Source organism: Alternaria ethzedia, assembly GCF_023757985.1.
Source record: "Alternaria ethzedia strain BMP 0044 chromosome Unknown scaffold_8, whole genome shotgun sequence".
In the NCBI taxonomy this organism is placed as follows: domain Eukaryota; kingdom Fungi; phylum Ascomycota; class Dothideomycetes; order Pleosporales; family Pleosporaceae; genus Alternaria; species Alternaria ethzedia.
In genome coordinates, this window is record NW_026056201.1 from 153,342 (window position 1) to 169,404 (window position 16,063).

At 51.4% G+C, this 16,063-nt stretch overlaps 5 protein-coding genes across 5 annotated transcripts; 2 read left to right on the top strand and 3 right to left on the bottom strand.

Annotated features, from left to right (window-relative positions):
- Positions 1–117: 117 nt before the first annotated feature.
- J4E87_004267 (uncharacterized protein) lies at positions 118–544 on the bottom strand (the record flags this gene model as incomplete). The annotated part of the gene is made up of 3 exons (XM_049375889.1): positions 118–188; positions 237–339; positions 395–544. The coding sequence occupies 3 exons, from the start codon at positions 542–544 to the stop codon at positions 118–120; spliced, it is 324 nt and encodes a 107-aa protein (XP_049234098.1).
- Positions 545–1,530: 986 nt separating this feature from the next.
- Positions 1,531–4,835, top strand: J4E87_004268 (uncharacterized protein; the record flags this gene model as incomplete). The annotated part of the gene is made up of 4 exons (XM_049375890.1): positions 1,531–3,768; positions 3,820–3,934; positions 3,987–4,351; positions 4,416–4,835. 4 exons carry the CDS (start codon positions 1,531–1,533, stop codon positions 4,833–4,835), a joined length of 3,138 nt encoding a protein of 1,045 aa, XP_049234099.1.
- An 894-nt stretch (positions 4,836–5,729) lies between these two features.
- On the bottom strand, positions 5,730–8,629 carry J4E87_004269 (uncharacterized protein; the record flags this gene model as incomplete). The annotated part of the gene is made up of 8 exons (XM_049375891.1): positions 5,730–6,518; positions 6,557–6,708; positions 6,773–7,008; positions 7,064–7,316; positions 7,383–7,664; positions 7,727–8,064; positions 8,113–8,518; positions 8,578–8,629. 8 exons carry the CDS (start codon positions 8,627–8,629, stop codon positions 5,730–5,732), a joined length of 2,508 nt encoding a protein of 835 aa, XP_049234100.1.
- Positions 8,630–12,073: 3,444 nt separating this feature from the next.
- Positions 12,074–13,522, top strand: J4E87_004270 (uncharacterized protein; the record flags this gene model as incomplete). The annotated part of the gene is made up of 1 exon (XM_049375892.1): positions 12,074–13,522. One exon carries the CDS (start codon positions 12,074–12,076, stop codon positions 13,520–13,522), a length of 1,449 nt encoding a protein of 482 aa, XP_049234101.1.
- A 279-nt stretch (positions 13,523–13,801) lies between these two features.
- On the bottom strand, positions 13,802–15,689 carry J4E87_004271 (uncharacterized protein; the record flags this gene model as incomplete). Its single annotated transcript, XM_049375893.1, has 3 exons — positions 13,802–15,009; positions 15,235–15,484; positions 15,540–15,689. The coding sequence occupies 3 exons, from the start codon at positions 15,687–15,689 to the stop codon at positions 13,802–13,804; spliced, it is 1,608 nt and encodes a 535-aa protein (XP_049234102.1).
- Positions 15,690–16,063: the final 374 nt, after the last annotated feature.

The following is a 16,063-nucleotide window of genomic DNA, read 5'->3' on the forward strand; positions in this document are numbered from 1 at the left end:
CATGAATGACATCTGATCACGGTTCTCCTTTTTTTTTCCCAAGATAAATGATGAGCAGTCGACGACGAACAGATCCACCAGTTTCATGTTCTTCAAACAGCTCTGATAAGCAAGGATCTAGTTGTCATCGTAGAAGATCTCCTTGTACCGATGTGTAGCATCTACAACAGCATTTGCGGCATTGAAGTCTACTCTGCCGTTAGCATGAATCCTACTTGGTAAAGGAGGGCACATACCGATGTTCGTCCCAAAGTCTGTAGCAGCTTGTACCTTGACATGTAAATTTTGGTCTACCTTGCCGATGATCTCTACTGCGTGGCCGACGGCGAGGTGTGAATCCTAGTTCGATCGATGTTAGCTTGGATGATGTGGAACCGGAGATGAAAATACTTACCCTGTTCAGAATAACATCAACGTTGCCTCCTGCATCGATGACTGCTGTCTCGCCGCGTAGTTGCACGACTTTGCCTAGCATGCGCACGATGCGGTGTTGGAAGTTTGAGAGGTGTGGGGCGAGGATGCGGGGGGTTTGTGGGTGGTCCATTGTGAGCTAGCTTTTTCGATTTTACTGCGCAGGAACTTTGTGGGCGCTCAATGTAGCGAGATATGTGGTGTATTTCTGCTGGATGATGATGTGTGGCAGGCGGAGATGGTGCTGCGTATTGTGGTGTAGTGTGGTCTGGACGGCAAGGTGGAGATGAAGGAAGGTTTGACGCGTCCGCGGCGTTAGCGTACCACGCTAGCACGTGAACGCGCTTGAGCTCCTGTCTGTTTTTTGTCTGGCGGGGGACGAGACCTCCATACTCGAGCTTCTCAATCAGCGAAGGTCGTCGACCCTGAGATCCGCAAACACCAATGTATCTGATGATTTACACATGTCACGCTGCCTTTACCGCGCGGAGTCTGCATATTGCTGCCGTCGATTGCCGCTCACAACAACATAGCAATGCGCTGCCACATATCGCGTCTCGTTTTCTTCGACCTCGGGACCGCCATCAAGTCACTCCGAATCTGGACTCAGCTTTGTGCATTCCTACCTGTTCAGATTGGTTCGCATGTCCGATTCATCGAGGTATAGATTCGATTACTCTTCGGTAAAGACCCAAAGCACCATCACGCACATGACTGTGGTGGTATTCAATGTGTTTCTGAGCTCAATTACCAGTTTTATCTCCAGTTTGTGCGTTCTCGGAACGAGTAAGTCCGAGTCTTCGAGGTGCTCGCGGATAGATGCTGTGGTTCCCGGTGTCTTTGTCCGTACACTTATCGAGCAAGCCGGACGGAAGGTTTGGGAAACGACCATGGTAAAACCAACTCCTTCTACATATATCACTCACAGCAGATTGCTTGCGCAAGCATATTTGTCTCGCTTGTGATTGCGCAGAGTGTCCGCCTGCTCACCAACAGCAAGCTATTACGATGACTAGATCATACCATATAACCCAGTCTTTCCTGGTATCATCTCAGTATTCGACATCACACTCCTCTTACGCATCAATACCCGTACCATCGGCAGCGGTTTCATTCACAATGGCCTCCTTCACAGACGTGCCAGCGGACCACGACTGGCGCGACAGCACCCATGAGCTCTACTATCCCACCAGCAGTACTGCGGTTCCTGTGGTGACGACTGATTTGGTCGGTCGACCCTGGATCTCTAAATCCTTTGTCGAAGAAGGACAGGAACAGCTCAAGAAAGACAAGAAACTGGTCAAGAAGAACAAAACAGCCGCCAAATATCCTCTCCGCACCGAACTTCCAGCTCTGATCTCACCGCAAACGATCTTAACTAATCACTTCGAGATCACTACCGATGCGGCGGACCTCTACGAATATGAGATCCTTGATCTGGAGGGAGAAGGACGCACCAAGAAGAAAGTCCAAGCACTGTTCAAGAGAGCCCTGGAGGCCTGGACCCACCTCAACAATGACCAAGCCAACTTCGCTACCGACAATCAAAAGACGATTGTGTCTTGGGTGAATTTGCATCAAAATCTCACGACACCACCGCAAGTGCCCGGAGACGCAGTCAATGAGAACGCAGGCGCAATATGGCCCAGCCAAAACATTACGACAGGAAACAATCCGGTCGCTGCCCGCTTGAAGTTCGTTAGCAAAGTACCCATTAGTAGACTACACAATCAGACTATGGCTACCCTAAGCGAGGTCCATACTGATCTGGCTGCTGTTGAACGATGCCTCAATATCATCATATCCAAGAGCTTCGATGCCGAAGTATACCGGCATTCCGTTGACAAGTTCTTCGTAAGGAAGGCTCGGAAACCCCTCTACCGCGAACAAAACAAGATTCAGTACCACTCGCAGTCGTTGGAAATCATGCGTGGCTACTACTACACTATCAAGCCGGGCATGGGATGTCTGCTGATGAACTTCAATGTTGCTACAAGCGCTTTCTTTCGTCCCGTCCTTGTCAGCGAGTTTCTGGCGGATAGCGAGACATTCCCCGACTTGGAAGAACGTATAGCGCTTTTGAGCAAACTCCGCGTCTACGTCGACCCGAAGCACACCCAGCAGCGCTTGAACAATTTTGGTGCTCGCATCAAGTCTATCCACAGCATTGGTGACAACAACAACCCCGATGAGAAAATCGAGGACCTGAGTTTCGTCGAGAAGGTGAAGGGAACCGATGGTAAGCCATTGAAGGACCCGCAAGGCAATTTCATCTTCCGGACGATACCAACAAAAGTTACCGATCACATCAGAAGCAGTTTTGGTCTCACCGCGATGACGGGTCGCAAAGCCGTCAACGTAGGCACGGCTACCGACCCTATCTGGTACGCGCAGGAGCATCTACGTATCGTACCCTACCAAATCTTCAGACGTCCTGTTCCTGAACATCTGACAAGCTCGATGGTCAATCAAGCTGCACTCAACCCCGGCGTCGCCCAGAGTCTTATCGAACGCGAAGGCCTTGCCCATCTTGGCTTCAATGAAGTCAAGAATGAGAAGGTCGGCTTCAGGAACGGCGCACCGTTGTCGCTCTATCCTACTATGATGCGTGTGGAGGCTGGCAGGATGCCCTTTCCCTCTGTGACATACAAATGGAACCAACACCACAAGGAGAATAGCAAGAAGAGCCTTTCATTCAAGCAGTCTGTCTGGAATATTGAAGACGATCACCAGTTTCATGAGCCCAAAATCTCGGCCATGCGGTACTACGTTATCCACCAGCTTCAGAATCGGCATATCACACCAACGATTGCCAACTTCGAAACCGAGTTGCTCAACCAGCTGGGCCGGAAATGCGGATTGGCAAACACCCAAGTCGTTCGTGTCAATCCTGGAAACGATGCAGCTACTATCGGATCGGGAGAGAATCTACAGTCAAAAATGGCAGAAGCTGTCTCCTTAAAGGCTGATCTTGTCATACTCATGCTTTCGTATCCGGACCGACACGTGTACGCGCACTTCAAGAAGCTGGCGGACAAGCACTTCGGAATCCGCTCCCTTTGCATCGCCAAACCCTCGCAACTCGAAACTCTGGGCACCGACCAGATTACGAAATACATGTCGAATATCACACAGAAGATCAACATCAAGTTCGGTGGTATCAACGCATCGGTCGAGTACATTTCCGAGGCATTGGGCAAGAACACTCTTGTCCTCGGCGCAGACGTAATCCATCCCGGTATTGGAGCATATGAGAACTCACCTTCCATTGCGTGTATTGTAGGATCGGTCGACCACGAAGCTGGCAGGTTCCTTGGCTCAGCTCGCCTACAGAGTAAAGACAAGACTGACCGCGAAGTAAGTTTATGTATAGAAGATTTGACTAAGAAAGCACTGACAAGACTTCAGATCATCGATCACGTCCAAGAGATGGTGGAAGAGAGGATCAGGGCCTGGATGATCGCCACAGGCAGTACCGTGGTCCCACAGAACTTCATCTACTACCGTGACGGTGTTTCCAAAGGTTTTATTATCCCATTCTTTTGGTATCCATCAGCGTACTGACTATGTTGCAGGACAATACTCGCGTGTTGTAAGCGTCGAGTTGACGGCTATCGAACGGGCCGCAGATGCAGTACGAAAGCGGAGCAACACATTGACGATGGGCGGCGGCAAAGGAACCAAAATTACTGCCCTCGTGGGCGTCAAACGTCATCATACTCGCTTTTATCCTATCGATGCGAACAGCAAAGATGGCTACGGTAACAACAACTGCAACCCTGGGACCTACGTCGACCGTACAGTCACTTCGCCGTATTTCCGGGACTTCTATCTGCAGTCGCACAGTGGCATCAAAGGAACTGCACGACCCACGCACTACTTTGTTCTACGGGACGATGGAATAGCGTCTTGCACGGGTGCTGCTAATCTCCGCAAATTAGTAAGTTGCTTGCCCCATCTTACCCTCCCAGGTACCCGTTTCGTACTAACATCACATTTTATAGACTCACCACCTATGCTACACCTATTGCCGAGCCACGACTGGTGTCTCATACGCTGCCCCAACGTACTATGCCGACCGTCTCTGCGACCGAGCACGTCTCTACCTCCCCGATACCTGGGCTGGCCGCGACGCTACCTTCCTGGGAACACTCAACACCGCTAAAGTAAATGAGCCTAGACGCCTGCAAACCGACCGCGACACCAGGTATCGCGCAGGTCAGGCTTTCGATGCTGCAGCTGGAGATGTGAAGAGCAACGCAGAGATTGACGAGGAAAACTCCGTTCCTCAAGCTGTGAGAGCACACTTGAGGGCCTTAGTATTGGCGCGCGCACAAACCGAGTTCTACAGCCAAAAGCCAGCTGGAACGACAACGGGTAATCCTTGGCACGAGTCTCTCGACAAGATCATGTTTTGGATGTGAGCCTTGGTTCACAGAACGGAATGGTAAGTCGGTGGAGGATGTAGCAGATTGCCACGGTATATTTCTTCTTCCCTCCCCGTTTGATTGGATTTCCCTTCTACCCTTTGGTCATCAAGTCATTCCCTCGGTACTAGACAAACACGGAGTAGGTACGCTGCTTATCAGTTGGTGACGTCCATTGCAACGTCACGCTGCTACGTCACCTGCCCCCCTCCTCAATACCATCTTGTCGGTACTATTATGTTTGACTAGCGCTACCTTAGCGCCGATCTTCGTGCATATAAACTTCCTCTCCCGTCCTCAATCCTCTTCTTCTTCTCTCCATTCATGGTGGCGAACTTACGAGTTCGTCGACTCAAAATTCACGCAGTTGGAAGCAATGTCTGTTTTTGGCCTGAGTGTCCAAAATGGATGGGTTTGCAATGTATGATCGCTGTTTCTTCGTCTGGGGAGTCTAGATGCATGGAGTTTACCCGACTGTCTTTTTGTAGTGTCTGCGAGAGGTCTTCAACACATGTTTCTGGTAGTTTGAGTTTACATGAATCAAGAAGAAGATTGATTTGAGGCTATGAAAGCCGCTTGATCGAGTCTCTCGGGGTATTTGCAAACTTAAAGCATCTTTGGACGACCTCGACCGAAGTCGTACGGCGGGAACAACATGGGTGGTTTATATGGCCTCGACGTTTTACAAGTTTGTCGATAACTGGTGAAGATGTTCTGAGTATTGAGTGTGTCGCCATACTCAGCGCCACCACAGCCAGCATCGAAAGGTTTGTTGGCGATGGTATTGGTCCACTGACTGCATACGACCTCGTAGTATGAGATATAGGGTTGACGGTGACTGTCCAGGACTACCTATGCTTCAAGGATTTGTATTAGGAAAGATGTATCATTTTAGTCCTCTAGCTTCTTCAACAAGGCCTTCATCTTGGCCAAGAGATCCGGAATCCTGAACGGCTTTCCAACAACATCATCCATACCCGCTTCCTTTGCGTCATCCATCTGTCCCCCTCGAATATTCGCGGTGACCGCGATAATTGGCACATGTTTCGTAATCTCTTTCCGTTCCTCCATCTCTCGTATCTTCCTGCAGCAGGTGAGGCCGTCCATCTCCGGCATCTCGCAGTCCATGAGAATGATGGTGAGTGGCATGCCATCAGCATCGCAGAACTTCGTTTTCGCGAGCTGCTTCAATGCCCAGACGCCGTTATCGGCGGTGTGTGTGACGCAGCCAGCTTTTGTGAGCTGTTTCACCAGTACCTTTTGGTTGACTAGATTGTCTTCGACGACAAGAACGTGAAGTCGATCATCTTTCTCTTCGTCTTTCTTGTCGTTTGTGGGCCGGGGAATCTGTGCTTGTACCGGGGTCTCAACTTCCTTAGGCGTGGCAGCGGGCGCGGTGGAGTTCTGGTTCGCAGCTGCGGCGCTGATTTTGCGCGAAGATGCCGCGTGTTCGGCGTCTAGAGCGTGCTTCACTGTGTCCGTTGAGATCGTAGGCTTTTTTGCAATCATGCGTTTGCATTTCAAGTAGAACCCGAAAGTACTGCCGACGCCAGCTTGTGACGAGACTCCGATTTGACCGCCGTGAAGCTCGGCAAGTTGACGCGAGATGAAGAGTCCGAGACCGCTACCTCCGTATTGCATATGCGTTCGTGGGGACTTCAAATTGAACATTTCGTCAGCCTAATTTTGGCAGTGATTAGGGGTTGGCGTCTACTCACAGCTTGCGCAAACTTCTCAAATAGCAGCGATATCTGCTGAGGCGACAAACCGCATCCAGTATCCTGGACATTGAACCGAAGATAGACGAACGAGCCTGAGCCCCAACCCTCGCCGTTTCCGAATTCGCTCACGATTTGTCTTGGCGGAACAACTAACGGCGGGCGCATAGAATTAGCACTTCACCTTCAGGATATTCGACTAATGCAGCTACTTACATTGGAATCCTTCTGGTACGCCAAAGTCTGGCGATTCCGCATGAGCACAGACATGAACTGTGATCGAGCGAACTGGTGCGTCCATAGTGAACTTGATGGCATTGGTAATAAGGTTGACGATGATTTGAAGGAGTCGACTTGGATCAAGAATGACCCAGTCAATTTCGAGATCTCGGATACTCTGATGCGGAACGAACTTGAAGTCGATGTTCTTGGCTTGTATTTCAGGACGGAACCTGTTAGGATGATGTCAGCCCAGCTTTCGTACATATTCGACTACAGGCTACCAACATTGCCATAGACCGCTGTACAACGATGATAGGCTGCGCTGGAATTGGAGTGATGCGGAGAAGATTCGAGTCCAGCTTTGAGACCGTGAGAATATCGTCGACGATCGACTTTTGATGCTGAACACAAAGAGCGATGTTTTCAGCAGCCTCGATACAGTCCTGGGCCATTTTTTGATCGCCAGTGCATGAGAATTTATAGTGCGTCAGAGTATCTTTGATATCGTCGGCACATATCAAGATCGCGGAAAGCGGGTCTAGATGTTGATAAATGCGTCAGTAGACATTTCGAATGCAATCTGCATAGGGAGGGATATCGCTACTTCTCATCTCGTGCGACGTGATGTCGATGAATTCGTTTTGTTGACGCTTCGCCTCTTCTGCCTCTCGTAGTCTTCGTTCTTGCAGACCCTGCGCCCACTTCAAATGCGAAATGTCCGTGAGCGAGCCCATGATGCTGATCAGCTCACCATCGGGGCTTAGCTCTGGCTGACTAGCAGAGAGGACCCAATATTCGATTAATGAACCGTCGATATCTCGGGGCTGGAATGTCGAATTGGCGAATTGTAGCTCACGACTTGCTGGCTTATGGTGAGTTATCATATCTGGATGTTAAACTTCGTGGTTAGCGCTTGAAACATGCGACTGGCATGGCAATATCGCGTACAGTTCCACATGTCTTGTGCCACTTGCTTGCTCTCACCCACCATCATCTCAATAGTCCAAGGTAGTTTGGTTCCTGTAGGTGAGACACCTGTCATCTCGTAGTATTTCTCGTTCGCCTCCAATAAAAGTCCATCCGGATTGAATAGATACATGCCCATGGGCGATAGTTCGGTCATTCGGCGCATTCGTCCGGTCTGAAGTTGGAGCTGTCGAGACATCTGTTCTCTTTGTAGGGTAGCCATCTTAGCGACTTCTTTGCTTTGCCGCACTTCACCTTCGAAAAGTAGTACTGACGCCAACGACGTGGCGATCTGTCTATTGAGCATGGCGATGAAAGACCTGTACTCATGATCATAAGCCCTTCGTGGATTGATGCCTATTAGTAACAAGGCACACACGTTGTCTGCATTGGTTGGTCGTAGAGGTAGAACTATGGCCTCTCTACAAGGATCCTTGTAGCCGCGCCATTCGATGATGTCTAACAGTGGCTGTGGAAGCGTATGGTCTTTGATGCTCAACATCCTGGGCTCCAGGGTCTGGGTAGCTGCTCGAAAAGCAGGTGTCAAGATACCATCGTAGTTCTTGAAGCTGAATTTGTCGGGAGACACTGCATGCCCTCTCGGCACGCCGATAGATCCTTCGAACACGCATGACTTGACAGACGTTGGCGTTGCATCTGAATGCGAGGAACCATTCTCAATGTCGTCTGCCTCGGTAACGGTATAAAGAAGCGCAAAGGGTACGTCGTATTCGTTGTGATTCAGGCCCTCCAGCACTCTTATCCAGAATTCTTCTGAAATGTGGGTGCGCGATTAGCGTCAGTCACATGAAGGATCGTCCATATTCACTTACTGACAGTACGTGTGGCGTTCATACGCTCCCCGAGGGATCGCAGTAACCACATTCTTCTACTGCTGATCGACTCAACCGTGGTATCAAAAGCATTGAGATAGACTACAGTTCGCATCTCAGTCAGCAGTTCCAGTATCTTTGGCTCAAGCCCACTGAGTCTCGCTGATAAGCGGTACGGCAACGTTTCGCAGTGTTACTCACACCCCAAGACCCGCTCTGTTCCACCAAAGACCGGAACCTGTCCATCTGTTAGATGTATTCATGGGGCCAAATCGAGGGCATCAATACTGACAAAAGACCAAGTAAAGAAAGACTCTTCCATGTAACCGTAACGCATGATGGGTAGCGGCTGGTTGTGGTTTAGCTGCGCATGGCCTGTCCGAGCACATTCGCGAATTACAGGACCAACCGCGTGCCACATTTCATCGAAGGGGCCTGAGAAACCGGTTCCCATCAAAGCCGGATGTTTGTCGCCCGTCACGTCGTCTCGATAGGCCTCATTGTAAAGCATGGTCAGGTCCTCGCCCCAGAAGACAGAAGATGGATGAGGGTTGCGCATGACTAAGCAGATGATCTCTCGGAACTGGATCGACCATCTGTTCATAGCTCCCAATGGTGTGTTTGCCCAGTCGATGCCCCTTACAAACTGTAGATGATCCGAGAGAACACCTCTGGGGTTCGGTGCTGTCCAGTCGGGTACGGACGAGTCAGGTGTAGACAAAGTGATCGCTGAGATGCTCGAGGAGCCATTTTTGTCACGGTCCTGGCCGAGGGAGACAATCGGAAATTTAGGTTGTTGCACATCCTCAACGATCTCCCGCGTCGGTATTGCCTCTGCAGAAGCTAAACTCTTCGCTACGTCGGCAGTGAGGTCGCCGTGCCCCTCTTTCTCAAGTCGCGGTGCTGATGCGCTCAGCGGATCCCCTTCAGGGATATCTTCATTCTGGAAAAGCTTGTGTGCGCTAATGATTCGCCAATTGGGAAAAATCGAAACACCAAGCCATAAAAAGTTCTCAAACTCGATGGTGATGGGAAATATATCCCGGGAGTCGTTGAATCGGCTGAGGATTGTCGTCCATATTCGAAACTCATCATGTGTTGCTCCACCATCCAGGGAATCGCCATGGCTTGGCGAAGTGCCAATTACCTTCTCCAAAAGCTGGTGTTGCTCTCGGAGTGCTGCATTGCAAAAGATCGGTCGTATCGGATTTCGACACCCCTTCGAATATTCGTCCATGTTGAGCACGAACGTGGGTCTGCCATCGAGATCCAATAGCTGCGGAAGGGTGCATGTGTTGAGAATGTCAAGAGCAGCATCGTGCCGTTGGGCCTGGTGTAGGGTAGAAGGAGCTGTAGGCAGCGGTAACTGAAAGAACGAGCTACTCATTAGGGTCCAGATGGGAGATCGTGTCGGCCCTGCACGATGATAAAGCAAGGTACATTAGGAATAGGGAGGGCGTGCGTTTGTAGGGTCGATGTGCGACGTACAACGTGAAAGGTCGCGATGGGTCTGTGCCTGGGCCATAGAAGACGCTTTGAGCGTAGTAGCTACGGTTCCTGTGGGCGTGACTACCAAGACTGCGACAATCAGAGTATAATTGGCAGGTACATCTGATGCAGACGGTTGCAGACATTACCATGTCGCCGATACATCGCATGCTGCTTAAAAGTATTACTTCCCCGTCGCACCTAGGCGAGCTCTTCCGCGAGCTGATTCATGGCTTCTCCAAGCCGGTAGGCATCATTTAGATGTCTGGGTGGCATTGCGACGGGCTTCTTCAATGTGAAAAACAAAGAGACATCAATCGCATGCGCGTAGTCAAACCCCATATAGCAAGCACGGTGTCGTTCAAAAGATGGGACGCTGAAGTAGATGTCGCGTCCACGGGTGCGTCCCGGGACGGTTGTGAACCGCGCTACCTGGTTAGAAATGACGTCATGCGTTTTTAGCACCAACACGGAATGTTCTCCGTATCGCAGAACGAGCAGATTGCTATGTTGCACGATCCAACAATAATCCTCTCTGATGTTTTGACTGATGGCTCTTATGCGCTGGACCTGCGTTTTTGGATGGGGGCAGAAGCTGCTACATCTCTCGATCCAAGACTTGGATGGAGCTCAAGACCGTTCGACTTCCGAGGTCCCGAGGTCCCTTCCTACTGTAGGCTGTAGGCATGGAATGATCCTATACACCTGACCATACAGACACCTCCAAATCAACTCTTGTTGCGACATCGTTAGTATGCACAGCTAGACGAGCCGAGGGAATTTAGTGACAGCCCACGGCTCCAACGACTCCGAGAAGCTTGTCAAATCAGGCGCCATGGAACGCGCAGAATTGAGGGGGAGAGAGAAAAAGACAAGAGAGTCGAGACCAAATGCTTGAAGTTGTGGCGGGGTAGAGGTGATAGTATGCGGTTCAGTAACTTTCCAGATGTTAACGCAGTAGTAGTGGTGCTCTAGCCACAGATTAGCCCGAACGAGGGGTCTTGGAAAGAACTACAAGTTTGTTCTGGTGTGATACGCTAGCATACGCCTGAAATATACTCCCAGTGGTTGAGAATCGGAAGGAGAGATTATGCGGACTGGAAAAGAAGAAGTACGGGGATAACTTCCGCAGGGCGGACCGGGTGTTTGGGCCGCGCTTTGATGTGCGGAGTGTGGGCCCACGGACATTTTGTCAACGTCAAAAACACCCATCTGACGGACAGAATCCCTCGTCTCTGAGAAGAATTGCATGTGTATGTCTCCACAGCGCGCAATCCTCATCGCCGATATCTTGGCGGGCTGCTAAGCCGAGGTCGAGCGAGGTCGAGCGAGGTCAGGTTAAGAGACTGCCCAGGCGGTTATCCAGGTGTGCTGGCAAGACTCGGCCAATCGCATCTTCACAACCCAGTCCGTCTATTTGGCTGTGGACGCAACTCCTCTTCTCTCCGCGCACTCTTCACCGGCCGATGTTCATGCATTCCTTGCTCAACCACCATCACTACAATGCATCTCTAACACGTGCAGAAGGTTATTTCGCGTGGATCGAATGCCGAATGCGCCAGAGCCATGCGTCAATCCGAGCCCAAGCGGAAAGTGGGTTCACGATGTCAGTGGCGCTCAACTGCCGCATTCAATAGTCTTCGAACCGGATCTAGTAAAGCAGCTCTTGATTTACTCAGGGGAGAGATCATGATCACAGCCCGTCCCGTACGCTAATGACTTACGTAGTGCATGATCTACAAGGCCTATGCAGATCGATATATACCAAGATGCGCTTCCGCGACTGTTCCACCTGGTCGGCGACGCTAGAGCGGTGACAATGTAAACATTTCGTGGTAGACTGCGATGCAACGTTTGGGCAGGATGACGATCTTGAGCTTCACGACTCGTGGTGTAAGAATGGTTAAAGAAGGGTCGTATGCTTGCTTATCTTGATCGACCAGGGCCCTGCATCTCCTCATCTTTTGGTCGTGCTTGCTTCTTGTACCAAGGTCCAGCAATTGTCAACATGCGTCTCTCCATCCAATCGCTAGCTCTTCTGAGCGTTCTCCCTGCGTCGCTCGCAGCTCCCGCACCATCTCCAGCTGCGGCACCTGCACCGATTGCAGCACCAGCACCGGCCGTCGACGCAGTTCAGGGACTGGATGAACGTCAACTGCTCAGTAAACTCACATCTGGTTTGACCTCCCTCGTTGGTGGCCTTCTCGGCCAATGCGACCAAGCAGTCAAGGACGGCGATGCCCCAAAGGTGCTCGACATCCTTCAGCAACTTCAGCCTACTTCGCGACCAACGAACATCGAAGAGGCAGTCGCAAGGCACTCCCAGATCTGGGCGAGCCCGACCACGCGAACGGACTTTTTCGCCGCAGTAGCGACCCAGATAGCCGGTGGCCTTGTCCTTGACGACACGCTAAAGGCCGCTTTCACCGGTGGTCTGCCCTTCGGCGAGAACAGCATCAACAGCAACAACCCAGCCACCGTCGGTATCTACCCGAAGAAGGATGCTGCTGATGCGCCATACACACTCTCCGAGTCAGCACTCCGAAAAGCACTCTTCATCCCACCTAGCTTCACCTACGGCGAGAAGCGCCCAGTGATCTTTGTACCCGGAACTGGTGCTTATGGAGGCACAAACTTTGCCAACAACCTCAGGAAGTTGTTGAATGGCAAGAGCTACGCTGATCCTGTATGGCTCAACATCCCCGGCGCTATGCTCGCGGATGCGCAAACCAACTCCGAATACATCGCCTACGCCATCAACTACATCAGTGCCGTCTCACGCACGAACAAGGAAAACATCGCCGTCATATCTTGGTCCCAGGGTGGTCTAGACACACAGTGGGTGTTGAAGTACTGGCCATCAACCCGCAAGGTTGTCAAGGACTTCCTCCCCGTATCTCCAGACTTCAAGGGCACTGTCATCGCGAACGCGATCTGCTTGACACCGAACAGCGACATCGCGCTCCTTCCCTGCGACCCCTCTGTTATCCAGCAAGAGGCTACCTCCGATTTTGTTGCGTCGCTCAGACGCGACGGAGGCGACAGCGCATACGTACCCACAACAACCTTCTACTCTGGCCTCTTTGACGAGGTTGTCGAGCCTCAACAAGGCACCATCGCCTCCGCTTTCATCAAAGACGCGCGCAATGTTGGCGTCTCGAACAACGAGGTACAGAAAGTGTGCTTTGGGCAGCTAGGTGGCTCTCTCTACGGTCATGCCGGCGTTCTGTTCAACCCTCTGACCTACGCGCTTATCGTTGATGCGCTTACGCACGATGGACCGGGTAATGTGGATCGCATTGATGTTAAGAGCGTTTGCAGTACCTACGCGGCTCAGGGTCTCGACCTTGATGATGTATTGGCTACTGAAGGGCTCATTCCTGTGGCTGGTGTACTGCTGTTAACGTACCCACAAAAGATGTACGCTGAGCCTGAGTTGAGGGCTTATGCTAGATAGATGTGGCTCACAGATACTTACGTTCAATATCGCAATCGGTAATATATTTTGCAATTTGTTTCATCAACCATGTTGAGCTAAACTTTACGTGGAAGCGTGAACGTGTGAAATCTTGCCCAAGCCAACAGCCTTCCAGTATGAAATCGCACATAACAGCCCGGAAACGTACTGCCATCGAACCAAGCACTATGTAGGCTCCAGTCAAGTGATAGAGAAATTTAGGCAACGAACATCACTATCATAACAGCCAGTTCAGCTCGCGCGCTATTCGAGCTTGTCTCACTTCTTCTCCTTCTTCTTCCTCCCTCGCTTGCCAGCCGGTGCAGACTTTGTTGGTGGATTATAGGACGGTTGAGGGAACGAACTCGTAATGTTCGAGTACCCCGGATGATGCGCGAAGGCTGGCATACCCGGTGGAGTCGCATGCACACCTGGATGAGTCGGATAGCCCGGTGCCGGAACGGTTATCGCTTGTTGACCGGGTGGCTTCACTATGTTACCATCGGGCCCTACTACTCCCACTACCGTGACGTCTTCTTTAGCGACACCATGGTCAAGGAGGAACTGATCCATCGCCGTGAGCGTAGTAGGATTCTTGGCCTTTATAGCTCTGTTGATCTCCAGAATTTTGGCTACCTTCTCTGCCTTCGGGAGACTTTTGAAAGCCGGCATGCTAGCTGCAAGCTGAGCTGTGTCGGTCCAGTCCGGTGTGGCAGTAGTTGCGAGGGGTTGGGAAACGGACTTGGAGATGCCGGCAGGTCTAGCAAGAGTCGGGAGGCCATGCTGAGTATTGCGACGACGGTTGGCAGAATTTCCGGACTGCGTGGGCTGAGACCGAGGCGCAGTAGGGAAGCTGTGTTGCTTGATTTTGAGCTCTGGTGCCGTGCGCGCCTGGCGTGGCTGGAGGTATTGCGGCTGTGCTAGAGATGAATAGCCCGTGGGCTGATAAGAACCCAGTTGTGGGGAGTACTGCTGGATGGACTGAGCCGGTGCATACATCTGCGCCGTGGGAGTCGGTGCCGGCGTTGGAAGCTGTGATGGCCCTACACTCCGCTGCTGTCCGACCTGCTGTACGTAATCCGGAGTAGAATGCTGCTGAAGAGCCGGACGCGGTACGTACGGCAATCCTGGGCCGTTCACATTGTCATCGAACTGTCTCTGCCAAATCGGCGACATCATCTCGTGTTGACGACCTTGTAGAGAACCTTGAGAGCCGGGTGACGGGTGTTGTAGTCCAAATCCTTGCTGCTGATTGGGAAGCTGACCCTGTCTTCTTGCCCAGAATGCCTCGATCTCTTGGTTTCGACGTTGATAGTGCTGCAACTCAGGAATAGTCAAGGTTCCTGAGAGCCCAGGTTCAGTGAAGTCGCCCGGATTTGCGTAGAGCAAACGAGGGTCGATATCGTGGTTCGCGGGTGGTCTTGCCGTCATCGCGAAAGTTGAAGTTCCTGGTTGGTTATCCACAGATGAAGAGGAATAGTTTTGCACTGATGTGCATGTAAGTATACACACTTAAGCAAAGAGTTCGGTGTAAAAGAGAGTCTGCGGCCTATGTAGCAGTTGAAATTGGATAGCGTAGAGGAATCGCGGGTGTATATATGACATTACCGAGATGACCGGGCGAAACTGTGAACAGTGTGGATTGGATGTAGGGTGAAGAGCGTTGTGCTTGTGACGGTGTGGTAGCAAATTTGGTGAAAGCGCGTACATACCTCTCGCGGTTTCAGTCGCAATCTGCGTAAGCCGTACACTCTCGTACTTCTTCCATGCTTCACTTGGCTGCGCATTGCGATGCAGCAGCTCGTAGGGTCCCTTTAGCTGCGCCCGCCGGATGAGAAACCTTGCCAGAGGCTGCAGATTATCCGTGAGTCCATTAAGCTCGGCTGGGAGGCCTTGGTGTCTACGTTCGATCGCGAAGAACACGCGCTCAAAAAAGAGATCGTCGCCGTCGGTAGAAGATTTCTGGAACGGATCAGCACCCCGGCGGCGGTCAAAGTGAACAAATGACGGAACTTACGGGCTGGAAACTAGAGGTCTCGAGCGCTCGCTGGACGTACGGCTCAATGTCGAGATCGTCACGCAACAAGTGCTTGAAGGCGTAGCGCAGGTAGGGTGTGAGGGTCTGCGCAACCCATTGCGGATAAACGGGGAGTATCGGAGCGCTCATTCTGGCGTTCCTGTGGCTGGGACAAAAGTCGTTGCGCGGTCGGTGAGGGGAAATGTTGAAAGCGGCGACGAGGATTTAAGAAAATGAAATCTTAGTATGCGAGACAGTTCATCGAATTCACCACGACGAAGCTGCGACAAGGATCGAGCAAAGTGAAGGGCAGAGTATATGAGACAATTTCCCAGCTTCACCACGAGAACTAGGGACAGGAATTGATGGTGCGAGATAGCCTACTGAGTTCATCTCGACTTCACCACGACTTCCGTAGACCTCAAGTGGGTGAACTTTGCTCTATAGCATGTCGGAAGTTCGAGGCGAATGACAACGACGATTGCCTTCGCCTACGAGCCGCATCCCGCGCGGGAATGGTGTCA